General features: G+C 46.2%; 1 protein-coding gene across 1 annotated transcript; it reads right to left on the reverse strand.

Moving 5' to 3' along the window:
- Positions 1-911: 911 nt before the first annotated feature.
- LOC144607261 (uncharacterized) lies at positions 912-13,513 on the reverse strand. The gene is made up of 4 exons (XM_078423982.1): positions 13,421-13,513; positions 12,703-12,781; positions 7,610-8,389; positions 912-5,047 (listed from the first exon to the last, which is right to left on the reverse strand). The coding sequence occupies exons 2-4, from the start codon at positions 12,720-12,722 to the stop codon at positions 4,903-4,905; spliced, it is 945 nt and encodes a 314-aa protein (XP_078280108.1). The 5' UTR covers positions 12,723-12,781; positions 13,421-13,513; the 3' UTR covers positions 912-4,902.
- Between the last annotated feature and the right edge of the window lie 248 nt (positions 13,514-13,761).

Consider the following 13,761-nt stretch of genomic DNA (forward strand, 5'->3'; position numbering starts at 1 on the left):
AGCCGGGATATCCCGTATATTGGGCTAAATTGGTTTATCCCGTACGGGACAGCCCTTGTCCCATATTAGGCCTGGGAGGCAATGTAGGGCCAGACACTATAGGCCTGGACACTGTAGGCCCGGACACTGTAGGCCCAGGGGCCGCTATAGGCCCAGACAGTGAGGCCCGGAGGCCCGAGCGCCGCCTAACTGAGGTTGCCTAGCAACCCGCTTCTTGGCCCGGGCGGCCGCCATTGGTGGAGCAGGAGCACGTGGATACTGGCTGGGTGGGGTCAAATGGGGAGCTGGGCGGTGATGTCACCTTGTCCCTTATTTGGGAGTGAGATAGTTGGCAACCCTAAACCAAGAAGTCCAGCAGGCCTTGGAGGACCAAGTCCGTGTGTTCAGCAAAATGGTCACTGAGTCTACACTTGGCCTTGCCAATGTAAATTTAAATCGTGATGTTTAAAAATGTTGATGCATAACATGACCTGGTCACTGTGGTAGACCAAGCATGTATGGATAGCAAACTGTAAGAGACAAATGGTACTTCAGCCTTCATCGCAAGAGATTTCCAGTACTGGAGCAAAGATTCGTTTTTAGGGGGGGGGGGGGGGGGACAAATCTGGAAAAGAGAGGTTGGGGTGGAGCAAATGGGACCCCACACGTAGAGACGGGAGACAGAGGAAGCAGGAAAAGGCAGATTGGGTTAGCTTAACATAATTTGCAAGGAAATTCCTGGTATGTCATTAAAGAACGTGATATCAAGAAACTTAGAAAAATATCAATGGGGTTAAACAAAGTCAACATGGACTTATGGAAGAGAAACCACGTTTAGAACACGGAACACAGATTGTCACCGATACAGTAGGGGAAACAGGCCATTCGGCCCACCGAGTCCAGGTTGACCTTCGATCACCCATTCACACTAGTTCCTGCACTGCAGAACTATACACACACAATTTGTACAAACCGGCACCACTCACATTTGCAATTGCAAGGAATCACTGTTTATTCAATCCTCAACAACAACTCAGCAGCAGATCAATCACAAAGCTATTTTCCAATTGTTACCAATAAATTTGCATGATTGATATTTTACACAGATACACCAAGGAATTAGATTCCTCCTTTTTAACAATATGGATTAAGTATACAAACCTATCCCACCCACCCCCCACCCTCAACTACAAATATGGTGAAATAGGTCAGCAAGTCGTATGAAGCAGTTTTGCAGAAAATTACACCCAGAAACCTGCTCCATCTCTCCACCTGCCCTATTCCTGAAGGCACCACACACATAGCTGTGTTGGCTCTTAAAGGCACAGTCCCCATGCAATCGAGACAGCAGTAACATGCTAAGCTGCAGAAGGAGGTGGAGTGGGGGAGGGGTAAGGGGAGGGGGAGGGGGAGGGGGGGCAGGTAGATTATCCCAGTGTAGAAATGGCAAATACTAGAGATGAGTAAGGGGCAGTGCCAGCTCTCTCCTCTGTGTGTGAGACTCCCCAAGCATCAGAGCAATAGTCCGGGTGATCTGCAGACCACAAAACAGTTTTAGATAGAGTCATAAAGTGTGGAAGCAGCCCAACTTGCCCACTCCGACCAACATGCCCCATCTACCCGAGCCCCACTTGGCCTCATATCCCTCTAAACCTATTGTACCCAAGTACCTGTCCAAATGTCTTTTAAACTGTGATAGTACCTGCAACGATCTATGTTATCCCACTTTCTCACCCGCTCCCTGCACATGAGGGGTAACACACAGTGGGCCAATTAACCTACAAATCCGCACATCTTTTGGGATGAGGGAGGAAACTGGAGCATCCGGGAGAAACCAATAGACAATAGACAATAGGTGCAGGAGGAGGCCATTCGGCTCTTCGAGCCAGCACCGCCATTCAATGTGATCATGGCTGATCATTCTCAAACAGTACCCCGTTCCTGCCTTCTCCCCATACCCCCTGACTCCGCTATCCTTAAGAGCTCTATCCAGCTCTCTCTTGAATGCATTCAGAGAATTGGCCTCCACTGCCTTCTGAGGCAGAGAATTCCACAAATTCACAACTCTCTGACTGAAAATGTTTTTCCTCATCTCAGTTCTAAATGGCCTACCCCTTATTCTTAAACTGTGGCTCCTGGTTCTGGACTCCCCCAACATTGGGGACATGTTTCCTGCCTCTAACGTGTCCAACCACACGCGGTCATGGGGAGAACGTGCAAACTCCACACAGGCGGCACCGGAGGTCAGGATCGAACTCAGGGCTCTGGCGCTACCAGCTGCAGCTCTACCAGCTGTGCCACTGTGCCACAGTGGTACATGACATTTCAGCTACTGGATCGTCATTCACCCATTGATATGTTTTCATCAGTGTCGGTGGACATGAAACGGAGAGACTTTTATGGAAGATCAAGGCCCTTTTTATTAATTACAGATGGAGCATGTTGATGTTGGAGATTGGAGTGGAGAGGGGATAATTCAATGCCCTAATTTAATGCCATATTCCTGCTTTCTCTCCATATTTCTTGATGCTTCTCATGTCTATCCATCTCCTCCAATACATCATCCACGCTGGGTTCAAGGATTGTGCAGACTCCTATAACATTTGTTTCACTGACAGAGACTCTCTTAAACAATGTAACAAACAGCCTTGGCCTTGGGCGGCACAGCGGTAGAGTTGCTGCCTTACAGCGAATGCAGCGCCGGAGACCCAGGTTCGATCCCAACAACGGGTGCTGTCTGTACAGAGTTTGTACGCTCTCCCCGTGACCAGCGTGGGTTTTCTCCGAGATCTTCGGTTTTCCTCTCACACTCCAAACACGTACAGGTTTGTAGGTTAATTGGCTTTGTAAATGTAAAAAATGTCCCCAGTGGGTGTAGGATGGTGTTAATGTGCGGGGATCGCTGGTCGGCGCGGACCCGGTGGGCCGAAAGGGCCCGTGTCCGCGCCGTATCGCTCAACTAAACTAAACTAAACTAAGCTTGCAGTAACAAAAAAAACATTTTTAGCTGTTAAAAAGAATTTTGTATTTGAAAACAGCTTGTCACATGGAGTGACCGCTAGGTGGTTGGAGCGAATCCCTAACTCAGTTATAGCGGACAATCGGCAATAGGGTGGCACGGTGTTGCAGCGGTAGAGTTGCTGCCTTACAGCGCCAGAGGCCTGGGTTCGATCCTGACTACGAGTGCAGTATGTACGGAGTTTGTACGTTCTCCCCATGACCGCGTGGGTTTTCTCCGAGTGCACTGGTTTCCCACACACTCCAGAGGCATGCAGGCTTGTAGAGTAATTGGCTTCAGTAAATTGTAAAGTTGTCCCTGGTGTATGTTGGGGATGATCGCCGGTCGGTGTGGACTCGGGGGGGGGGGCTGTGTCACTAAAACTCTAAACGGACACCTTCCCCCCCTCCCCCATAGTCCATTTATAACAAGGGTTTACTGTCCCTCCATTACATTCCCACGGTTCATCCAGTGCTCTCCCAATACATTGGCAACGTGCTTCCAGAGCAGATCCAGTGTACTGACACCGTATTCCAGGTAGTTTTCCCGATTGTGCTTCTGGAGTGGTGTCCGCTGGGCCCAAGCCCACTGATCAGCAAGTAACGGACATACTGACTAGTTCTTCCGTTTCTCTCAGTTCTTCTGACTAGTGCCTCTTTACCTCAATAGCTCTGAAAGCCACACTTAGAAGTTTCACTGATCTACTTTTCCTTCTGCTGCTGACTAGTTCCTGATATTCATGCTGACTGCTGTCAATGTTTTCTATGTCTGTGTCTCCCTGCTCTCCTCTCCAGTCCCTCCTAAAGCTCTGTAGTTCTCATTATTGTCAAACTTCAAACACAAAACCCCGCGCAAGGCACCAGTTCACTATCTAGGCATTCTGTTTCTAACCACAGTTTCCTGGTGCTAAATTCATCTACTTCACAACACAATAGACAATAGACAATAGGTGCAGGAGGAGGCCATTCGGCCCTTCGAGCCAGCACCGCCATTCAATGTGATCATGGCTGATCATTCTCAATCAGTACCCCGTTCCTGCCTTCTCCCCATACCCCACACAATAAACATTTGAGCTGTTTGGTTTCAATATAATGCAGGAAAAGTCCTGATAAAGGCTCTGTTTATCTTTATTCTGCTGAGCATTCCAGATTCAGGACAGTTTCTTCTGATGCTACTGAACTGTCCTCTCACCAACTAGAGAGCGGTCCTGACTTCCCACCTACCACCCTATTGGAGACCTTCAACCTCTCTTTAATCGGACTTTGCTGGACTTTATCTTGCACTAAACGTTATACCCTTTATCCTGCATCTGTACACTGTGGACGGGCTTGATTGTAATCATATATATTAGTCTTTTTGCTGACTGGGTAGCGCGCGACAGAAAAGCTTTTCACTGTACCTCGGTACAATCATAAATGACAAAAAATAAACCAAAATTAAACATCATTCTGACGAAGGGATCCGACCCAAAATGTCACATGTCCATGACCGCTATAGATGCTGCCTGACCCCGCTGAGGTACTCCAGCACTTTGTGTCTTTTATTTTTGTAAACCGGCATCTGCAGTTCCTTTTTCAGATGTGTCTTTTTTTTTTTTCTCAGATGAACTTCTATAATTTTGTGGGCTTCCTGATTTTTTGTTTTGTTTTGCTGCAGTCCAGATATTTTGAAAGAGTTCCATATGTTTAGGTCGGATTCCACACATTATAACTGAGCCCCGCTGCTGATACCTATGCTTTTAGTTAAGATACATGGTTTTGGTCGGGTCCTGGATATATTCATAATCGGGTTCCGCATGTTCTGGTTCGATGGTGCTTGACGTCTGAGCTGGTTCTTGAAAGTGAGACGTTTTCAAGACCGCTGTAAAAGGGAAATGGAATAAAATGTCGACCTGGAAATCTTGAAGGGGAATGCCAACGATGTACCTATTGGTCGGCAATTATATATACGTCGTCCTCCTCTTTAGCCACTGCCCCACTATAGTTGCAGTAGACAGGCTGCTCATTTTGGTAAACTTCACAGGCTGCATCACTCTCCAAATAGTAAGTTTCATCGGTGGCCTGCTGCTTCCTGGAAGATTAAAAAAAAAATACCATTAGCATAAAGAGCACAAGACTGCAAGAGGTTGCAGAGAATTGTGGACGCAGCCCAGACCATCACACAAACCAACCTCCCTTCCATTACAAAGGAGAGGAGGAGGAATTTCTTTAGTATGAGTTCATGTTCATGTGATAGGAGCACAATTAGGCCATTCGGCCCATCGAGTCTAATCCGCCATTCGATCGTGGCTGATCTATCTTTTCTCCTGTCAGGCAAAACCTGGTGATGTTTACCCAGCTGTCATTTCTTTCAAGTCAAGTCTCGACCCGAAACGTCACCCATTCCTTCTCTCCTGAGATGCTGCCTGACCTGCTGAGTTACTCCAGCATTTTGTGAAATAAATACCGTCATTTCTTTCAGCCTCGTTTACTACTGACGGTCCCCATTTATTTTGGGGAAAAACTGATTTGATTTGAACAGCCCAGCATTCCGCTTTATAGTTTACAATTTTACCGAAGCCAATTAAACTGCAATCCTGTACGTCTTTGGAGTGTGGGAGGAAACCGGAGCACCCGGAGAAAACCCACACGGTCATGGGGCGAATGTACAAACTCCGTACAGACAGCACCCATGGTCAGGATTGAACCTGGGTCAACTCAACCACTGCATCAGTGTGCCACCAACTTTGCACTCGATACTTCCATTTAGTTTTGTTTAGTTTAGTTTAGAGATATAGCGCAGAAACAGGCCCTTCGGCCCACCGAGTCTGCACCGACCAGCAATCCCCGCACGGTGGCGCAGCGGTAGAGTTGCTGCCTTACAGCGAATGCAGCGCCGGAGACAGGTTCGATCCTGACTACGGCGCCGTCTGTACGGAGTTTGTACGTTCTCCCCGTGACCTGCGTGGGTTTCCTCCGAGATCTTCGGTTTCCTCCCACACTCCAAAGACGTGCAAGTATGTAGGTTAATTGACTGGGTAATATGTAAAAATTGTCCCTAGTGTGTGTAGGATAGTGTTAATGTGCGGGGATCGCTGGGCGGCGCGGACTCGGTGGGCCGAAGGGCCTGTTTCCGCGCTGTATCTCTAAATCTAAAAATCTAAAAAAAAAATCTAAATAACGCTATCCTACACAAACTGGGGACAATTTACATTTTACATTTTGTGGCAAGCCAATTAACCTACAAACCTGTACATCTTTGGAGTGTGGGAGGAAACCGAAGATCTTGGAGAAAACCCATGCGGTCATGGGGAGAACGTACAAACTCCGTACAGACAACGCCCTTAGTCGGGATGGAACCTGGGTCTTGGGCACTGCAAGCGTTGTAAGGCAGCAACTCTACCACTGTGCCACCATGCCGCCCTTTCTAAAAGCTAAGATGGCATATGTTACGTCCATCACTCGAAACGCCATCTATCCATGTTCTCCAGAGATGCTGCCTGACCCGCTGAGTTACTCCAGCACTTTGTGTCCTTTCAATCTTTCAAAGAATTGTTGTGGGTGGGCATGCAGTTCGTTATGCGTGAGGATCTATTTACCATTACCAGTGTGCAGATACATTTATACAATTACATTTAGAGATATATTGTCATAGATTCATAGAGTCATATAGCACCGAAACAGGCTCTTCAGCCCAACTCGTTCATGCTGCCCATCATGCCCCATCTACACTAATCCCATTTGCCCACATTTGGCCCATATCCCTCTTCCCTGTCCATGTACCCGTGTGATTGTCTTTTAAATGTTGTTGTTGTACTTGCCTCAACTACCTCCACTGGCAACTCGTTCCATTTACCCACCACCCTCTGAGTGAGAAAGCTGCCCCATCAGGTTCCTATTAAATCTTTTCCCTCTCACCTTAAACCTATGTCCTCCCCTTCTTGATTCCCCTACCCTGAGTAAAAGACTCACCTTATCTGCATTCACCTTGTGAATTCCCTTCATGATTTTATACACCTCTATGAGATCTCCCCTTAGCCTCCTGCGCTCCAAGGAAGCCTGCCCAAGCACTCCCTATAGTCCTTGAGTCCTGTTGAAAATCTTCTCAGCGCTCTTTCTAACTTAATGACATCGTTCCTTCAGCTTGGTGACCAGAACTGAACACAATAATGTTGTATGTATCTGCACACCAACAGTTACTGTTGTGTTGAAGTCTTTGGTGTTCAGCCAAACTTACAATTCATGTAGCTGTCCAAGTGTCTTTTAAACGATGTTATAGTATTTGCTTCAACTACATCCTCCGGCAGCTCGTTCCATGTACCCCACCTATTAAATCTTTCGCCTCTCACCTTAAACCTATATCCTTACAATTCATAGATCAACACAGAGTGCTGGAGTAACTCAGTGGGTCAGGCAGCATCTCGGGAGAACATGGATAGGTGACATTTCGGGTCAGGAGTGTGAAGAAGGGTCCCGACCAGAAACGTCACCTATCCTTTTTCTCTAGAGATGCTGCCTGACCCGTTGAGTTACTCCATCACTCTGCGTCCGTCTTTGGTATGAACCAGCATCTGCACTTCTTTGTTTTACACCCTTGCAATTCATATAGTGTGGCACATTGGCTGTGACCGGTGGATATTGGGCTTTAATGTACCTTGTGTTGGGTGATGCACCCATGAAGACGTTCTCGTAGTTGTTGTGAGCCCCCTGCGACATTGCCGCTGGATCCTTCCAGTCCGCGGCGCTGGAGTACCTCTGCTGCCCTTGGTCCGTTGAATTGACCGACTGCCGCTTGCTCGGAGTGGGCGCGAAGTGCGCGCCGAGTTTCGAGCGATATTTCACCAGCACAAGAACAGCGACAACAACCGCGATGACGACAACACACAAGACTGGAACAAGGATGTAGACCGCCAATAAGTCCGAACACTCGGCGTTATAGTAATTGTGAATAGCCAGCAACTGAGTATCATTTGACGGGGTGGTGCATGTTAAACTGTCCAGGAAACCCTGGGTGCAGTTCACTGCCTCTTTGCACTTGCGAATTACATCTTCCAAGAAATCGCAAGAGCAAGTAAAGGTGACATTTACTTTCTTGATCAGGTTGAGAGGGATGGTCGCTAAGGGGTTCCTAATTAAATTCAGTTCCTTTAATTTTGGAAAGCTTTCAAGCAATGCTTGTGGAAGGTCCATCAGATTGTTGTGCTTGAGATTCAGTTCCTTCAGCATTGTGTTGGTGCTGAAGTTAATCATCCTCGATATCCCACAGCCTTCTAGTGACAAGGAGGTCAGTTTTCCCAGCCGCATCTGAGACCAGTCCAGACAATGGAGCGAACAGTTGATGGCGGTTCCTTTGTCCAACTTTGCCGCCTCGCATTTTGTCTCCAGGCACGACCCCATGTGAAGCACGAACACAATAACCGCCAAAGTCTTCATCCTGCAAGGATAAGGGGAAAGCTTCCATTAGGCACCTCATGCCAAACAACTCCACCGAGGGTGGCCTCACCCATAGCCTTCAATGGCCCTACTTTGGCCTCAATTGGCAAACGTGGTTCCCGACAACTGTTGAAGTCGCGACTCGAGGACTCGACAAGACTCACAGACTCGAATCATTGACCATCGGCAGCGGGTTCATTTTAAAGATAGACAGATGCAAAATGCTAGAGTTAACTCAGCGGGACAGGCAGCCTCTCTGGAGAGAACGAATGGGTGACGTGTCGGGTCGAGACCCTTGTTGATTAGTGCGGGTGTCAGAGGTTAAGGGGACAATGCAGGAGAATGGGGGTTGGGAGGAAGAGATAGATCAGCCATAATTGAATGGCGGAGTAGACTTGATGGGCCGAATGGCCTAAGAATGGTTGAAAGAATGGATCGACTGGGCTTATATTCATTGGAATTTAGAAGTATAAGAGAGGATCTTCTGGAAACATATAAAATTCTTAAGGGATTGGACAGGCTAGATGCAAGAAAAATGTTCCCAATGTTGGGGGAGTCCAGAACCAGGGGTCACAGTTTAAGAATAAGGGATATGTCATTTCGGACCGAGATGAGGAAAAACGTTTTCACCCAGAGAGTTGCAAATCTGTGGAATTCTCTGCCACAGAAGGCAGTGGAGGTCAATTCACTGGATGTTTTTAAAAGAGAGTTAGATGTAGCTCTTAGGACTAACGGAATCAAGGGTTGATGGCACAACAAGATATTTATGCACAAAGAAGATGCTTCAATGTGATGCACAAAGGTTGATTAGTTGAAAGGCGATAGACACTAGCTCTGCACGTTATACATGGAGGCGTTGACTCAGGATGCACAAGGATTGTTTAGCTCAAAGTCGATAGCCACCAGCTCCGCACATAAGGGGGGATTAGATCAATATGTCAATGAACAGATACTGCCTCGCGACTTCTTGGTTTAAATTGTTAATGAACTCTGTACCCCGTGATGCAGGAGACACCCTGTGTTACTGTCTCGTCTGAAGAGGGGTCTCGACCCACAATGTCACCCATTCCTTCTCTCCAGAGATGTTGCCTGTCCCGCTGAGTTACTCCAGCTTTTTATGTCGATCCTGCATTGCCACTTTTATGAATAAAGTATATTTAAACAAGAGACTCTGTTTTACGTGATTATAAACGATCACCGCTGAAGTGATTCAAATATGTAACAGAGTATCACACATCCAACAACTTTTAGGACTTCTACACCACCCATCTTACCAGGGCCAGATGGAGACGCAAAGGTACGTCGACATACAGCACAGAAACAGGCCTTTAGCCCAACCCCTCCATGCCATGCCAGCCAAGATGCCCATCGAAGCTAGTGCCATTTGTCTGTGTTTGACTAACACATGGGTTTGCTCTGATTTCCTCCCACATACCTTACATGTACTTGTACTCCCAGGTCCCTCTGTTCCTCAACACTCATACTCATACTTTATTAGCCAAGTATGTTTTGCAACATATGAGGAATTTGATTTGCCATACAGTCACTCCCCAGAACCTTACCTGGTTTGCCAGGGGTCAGTGGAACCATTCACCCTGGTTTGACTCCACAAAATACAACACCTTCCACTTATCTGAATTAAACGGTGGCGCAGCGGTAGAGTTGCTGCCTAACAGCGAATGCAGCGCTGGAGGCCCGGGTTCGATCCCGACTACGGGTGCTGTCTGTACGGAGTTTGTACGTACTCCCCGTGACCGCCGTGGGTTTTCTCCGAGATCTTCGGTTTCCTCCCACACTCCAAAGATGTACAGGTTTGTAGGTTAATTGGCTTGGTAAATGTTTTAAAAAATTGTCTCTAGTGGGTGTAGGATAGTGTTAATGTGCGGGGATCGCTGTTCGGCGCGGACCCGGTGGGCTGAAGGGCCTGTTTCCGCGCTGTATCTTTAAACGAAACTAAACTAGCTCCATTTGCTATTCCTCGGCCTGTCCAAATGCATTTTAAATGTTAAATTAATACCTGCCTCGACCACTTCCTCTGGCAGGCAGCTGGTTCCAATCGGTGGCACGGTGGCACGGTGGCACGGCTGGTATAGTTGTGGCCTTACAGCGCCACAGACCTGGCTTCGATCCTGACTTCGGGTGCTTTCTGTGTAGTGTTTGCACACTCTCCCCGTCACTGCCTGGGTAAACTCCGGGTGCTCCGGTTTTATCCCACATCCCACAGATGTGCAGGTTAAAAGATTAATTGGTCACTGTTAATTGCCCCTACCTAGTGTGCAGGGAGTGGGTGCAAAAGTGGGATAAGATAGTACTAGTGTGAACGGGTGATCAATTGTCTGCGCGGATTTGGTGGGCCGTAGAGCCTGTTTCTTGTTGTGTATATATATATATATATACCACCTTCTGTGTGGAAAAATAGCTCCTCGGATTCCTATTAAATCTTTTCCATCTTACTTTAAACCTATGCCCTCTAGTTCTTGATTCCCCAACCCTGGGTAAAAGACTCTATGTATTCACTCTCATGGTTTTATACTCTTCTACAAGTTCACCCCTCAGCCTCACACACTCCAAGGAATAAAATCCTAGCCCGCCCAACCACTACCTATAACTTGAGGCCGTCGAGTCCCAGGAACATTCTCATAAATGTGTTCTGTACTCTTTCCAGCTTAACAGCATCTTTCTTTTAGGTTGACCAGAACCGAGCACAATGCTCCAAGTACAGATCTACATCTTGTAGAACTGTGGCATAACACCCCATGTCGTGACTGATGAAGGCCAGCGAGCCAAAAGCCTTCTCCACCACCCTGTCTAACTGTGAGACCACTTTCAGAGAACTACTGTATGTACTAGCACTTCAAGGTCTCTCTGTTCCACAACACTCCCCAGGGTCTTACCATTCACTCTGGTTTGACTGGATAGTAGTACAGGGCTGCTCTCTGGTTGCGGTTGGATGGTTCAGTTGCCTGATAACCCCTGGGAAGAAACTGTCCCTCCATTTGCTTTAGTTTAGTTTAGTTTAGTTTAGAGATACAGCGCGGAAACAGGCCCTTTGGCCCACCGGGACCGCGCCGACCAGCGATCCCCGCACATTAACACTATCCTACACCCACTAGGGACAATGTTACATTTACCAAGCCAATTAACCGACAAACCTCTACTCTTTGGACTGCTATTCCTCAGTCCACTTACCCAGCTGAACAAAATCACAATATACATCTTGATGACTATCTTCAATGTCTATGATATCACCTATTTTAATATCTCCATCTGGGGATTAACGACAAGGCACAGTGAGACTCATGAGTGAACTAATGGGCCTAACAGAAGGTGATGGCTAGAGCCTCCTATCAAAGCATGTGCGGCCATTTTGTAATATCGACATATCCCTAACATACAGAGGCTCTTGAACTATGAGGTATGTTTGCAAAAGAGAATTATTCAGACAAATATTACATAGTACATGAGTAGGACAGGTTTGGAGGGATATGGACCAAACAAAGGCAGGTAGGACTGGGGTAGCTGGGGCACGTTGGCCGGAGTGGGCAACTTGGGCCAAAGGGCCTGTTTCCACACTGACTCTATATGCTTGATTAAAACACATTTACACATTTGTAAATCAATTAAAATATCAAATACTGAGGAAAAGTAAATACCAAAGTAAAAAATCGCCTTTACTGTCCTCCATTTATGAATCCCTATTGAATAAATGGAGTCTCCAAACCTGTACAAGATTTGCCAAGAAATGGGGAAAAGAGGCAACATCAGTGAAAAGATAAGCAGAATTAACATTTCAGGACAAAGACCCGACAGTAGAACTGGGAAAGAGTTCTTCCTTTTCCCAGTTCTGATCGTGGGTCCTTCACCCAAAACATTAACTCTGTTTTTCCTTCTGCAAATGCTTCTTGCCTTGCTAATTTTTTCCAAAACTTTTTTTTTAGACTTTCGAGATACAATTTGGAGTAACTCAGCGGGTCAGGCAGCAACTCTGGGGATCATAAATAGATAGATGACATTTCAGACTTATTCAGAACGGTTCCGACTCAAAATGTCATCTATCCATGTTCGCCAGGGATGCTGCCTGAACCGTTGAGTTACTCCAGCACTTTGTGTCTTTTAAAAAAAACCTTTTATACAATATTAGGCAGCAATGTTGGGAGGGTGGGAAAGACACAGCAAATGAGCAAAGACTGGAAATGCCATAAAGAGATTCATTCAGACTTCATGCAGAGATGAAACGGCAACAAATGTTTAAATTATAAAGTTATTTTAAGTAAGAACGGCTTCTAACAAATCATCGAACGAAAGTAGCCTTACCTGGTTGCACACAAATTCATGTTCTTTCTGCCACAAACAGGGTTAGCTTGATCCCGAGTAAGTCCAATAATGTTGGTTCCTTTGGGGAAATAAGCAGAAGGAAATGAAGCGGAGGGGAAGCTGCGGCAGATGTTGCAAATTTTAGATTTTTATCTTCAATTTCAGGAACTATTTCTTTTCAAAAATATGTAACGATGTGTTCCGAGTAAAGAAACGTTTGCAAAAGCGGCAGTTACCCAATATAGCTCGGCAGGGCCACTATTGTAACAGTTATTTGACAGTGCAGAAATTGCAAATGCTGCTGAGCTCTTAAAATGCATTCCAGTGAACGTTTCAATTAACACCTTACAAGCCCAACAAGAGATGGGCCAGATTTTGAGGCGGGACCCGGGACTAAATTTTATCTTCTCTGTATTAACTTTAATTTTTTTTAAATTTTTTAATCTGTTTATTAGTTTTTACAATTATTTCAACAATGAGATACACCCCCCCCCCCCCCCCCCCCCCCGCCCCATCCCAGACGCAGAGATAAACATTGACATTAGTAAAACAAATACAAAGTTAAATTTTAACTAATGTTACAGACAAGGGAGGAAGAGTGTAGGCCAACATATAAGCAGTCAACACTTTGGTTTATCCCCATTCTCTAAAACAATCATTAAAGTTTTTGCATAATTTAGAAACGGTAACCATGTTTCTTTAAAGCTTTCCTGTGAACCTTTGAGAGAGAATCTAATCTTCTCTAGCTTTAAGTGATATAACACATCCTTGATCCATCTATTATGAGTGGGTGGCAATATATGCTTCCAATTAAGAAGTATAAGACGTCTAGCCAAAAGAGAAGTAAAAGACATAATTACTTTTAGATATCGGGGGGGGGGGGGGGGGGGTATTAGTTCCGGAAGAGACACCAAAAAGAGCTGTAAGAGGATTGGGTAGAATATCTACACCGGATATATCCCTAAAGGATTTAAAAATCCCCGTCCAAAATTCAGACAGGCGGGGACACGTCCAAAACATGTGAATCGAGTCGGCAGGTATTTGTCGACAACGGTTACA

The sequence above is a fragment of the Rhinoraja longicauda genome, chromosome 28, assembly GCF_053455715.1.
Source record: "Rhinoraja longicauda isolate Sanriku21f chromosome 28, sRhiLon1.1, whole genome shotgun sequence".
Classification (NCBI taxonomy): Eukaryota; Metazoa; Chordata; class Chondrichthyes; order Rajiformes; family Arhynchobatidae; genus Rhinoraja; species Rhinoraja longicauda.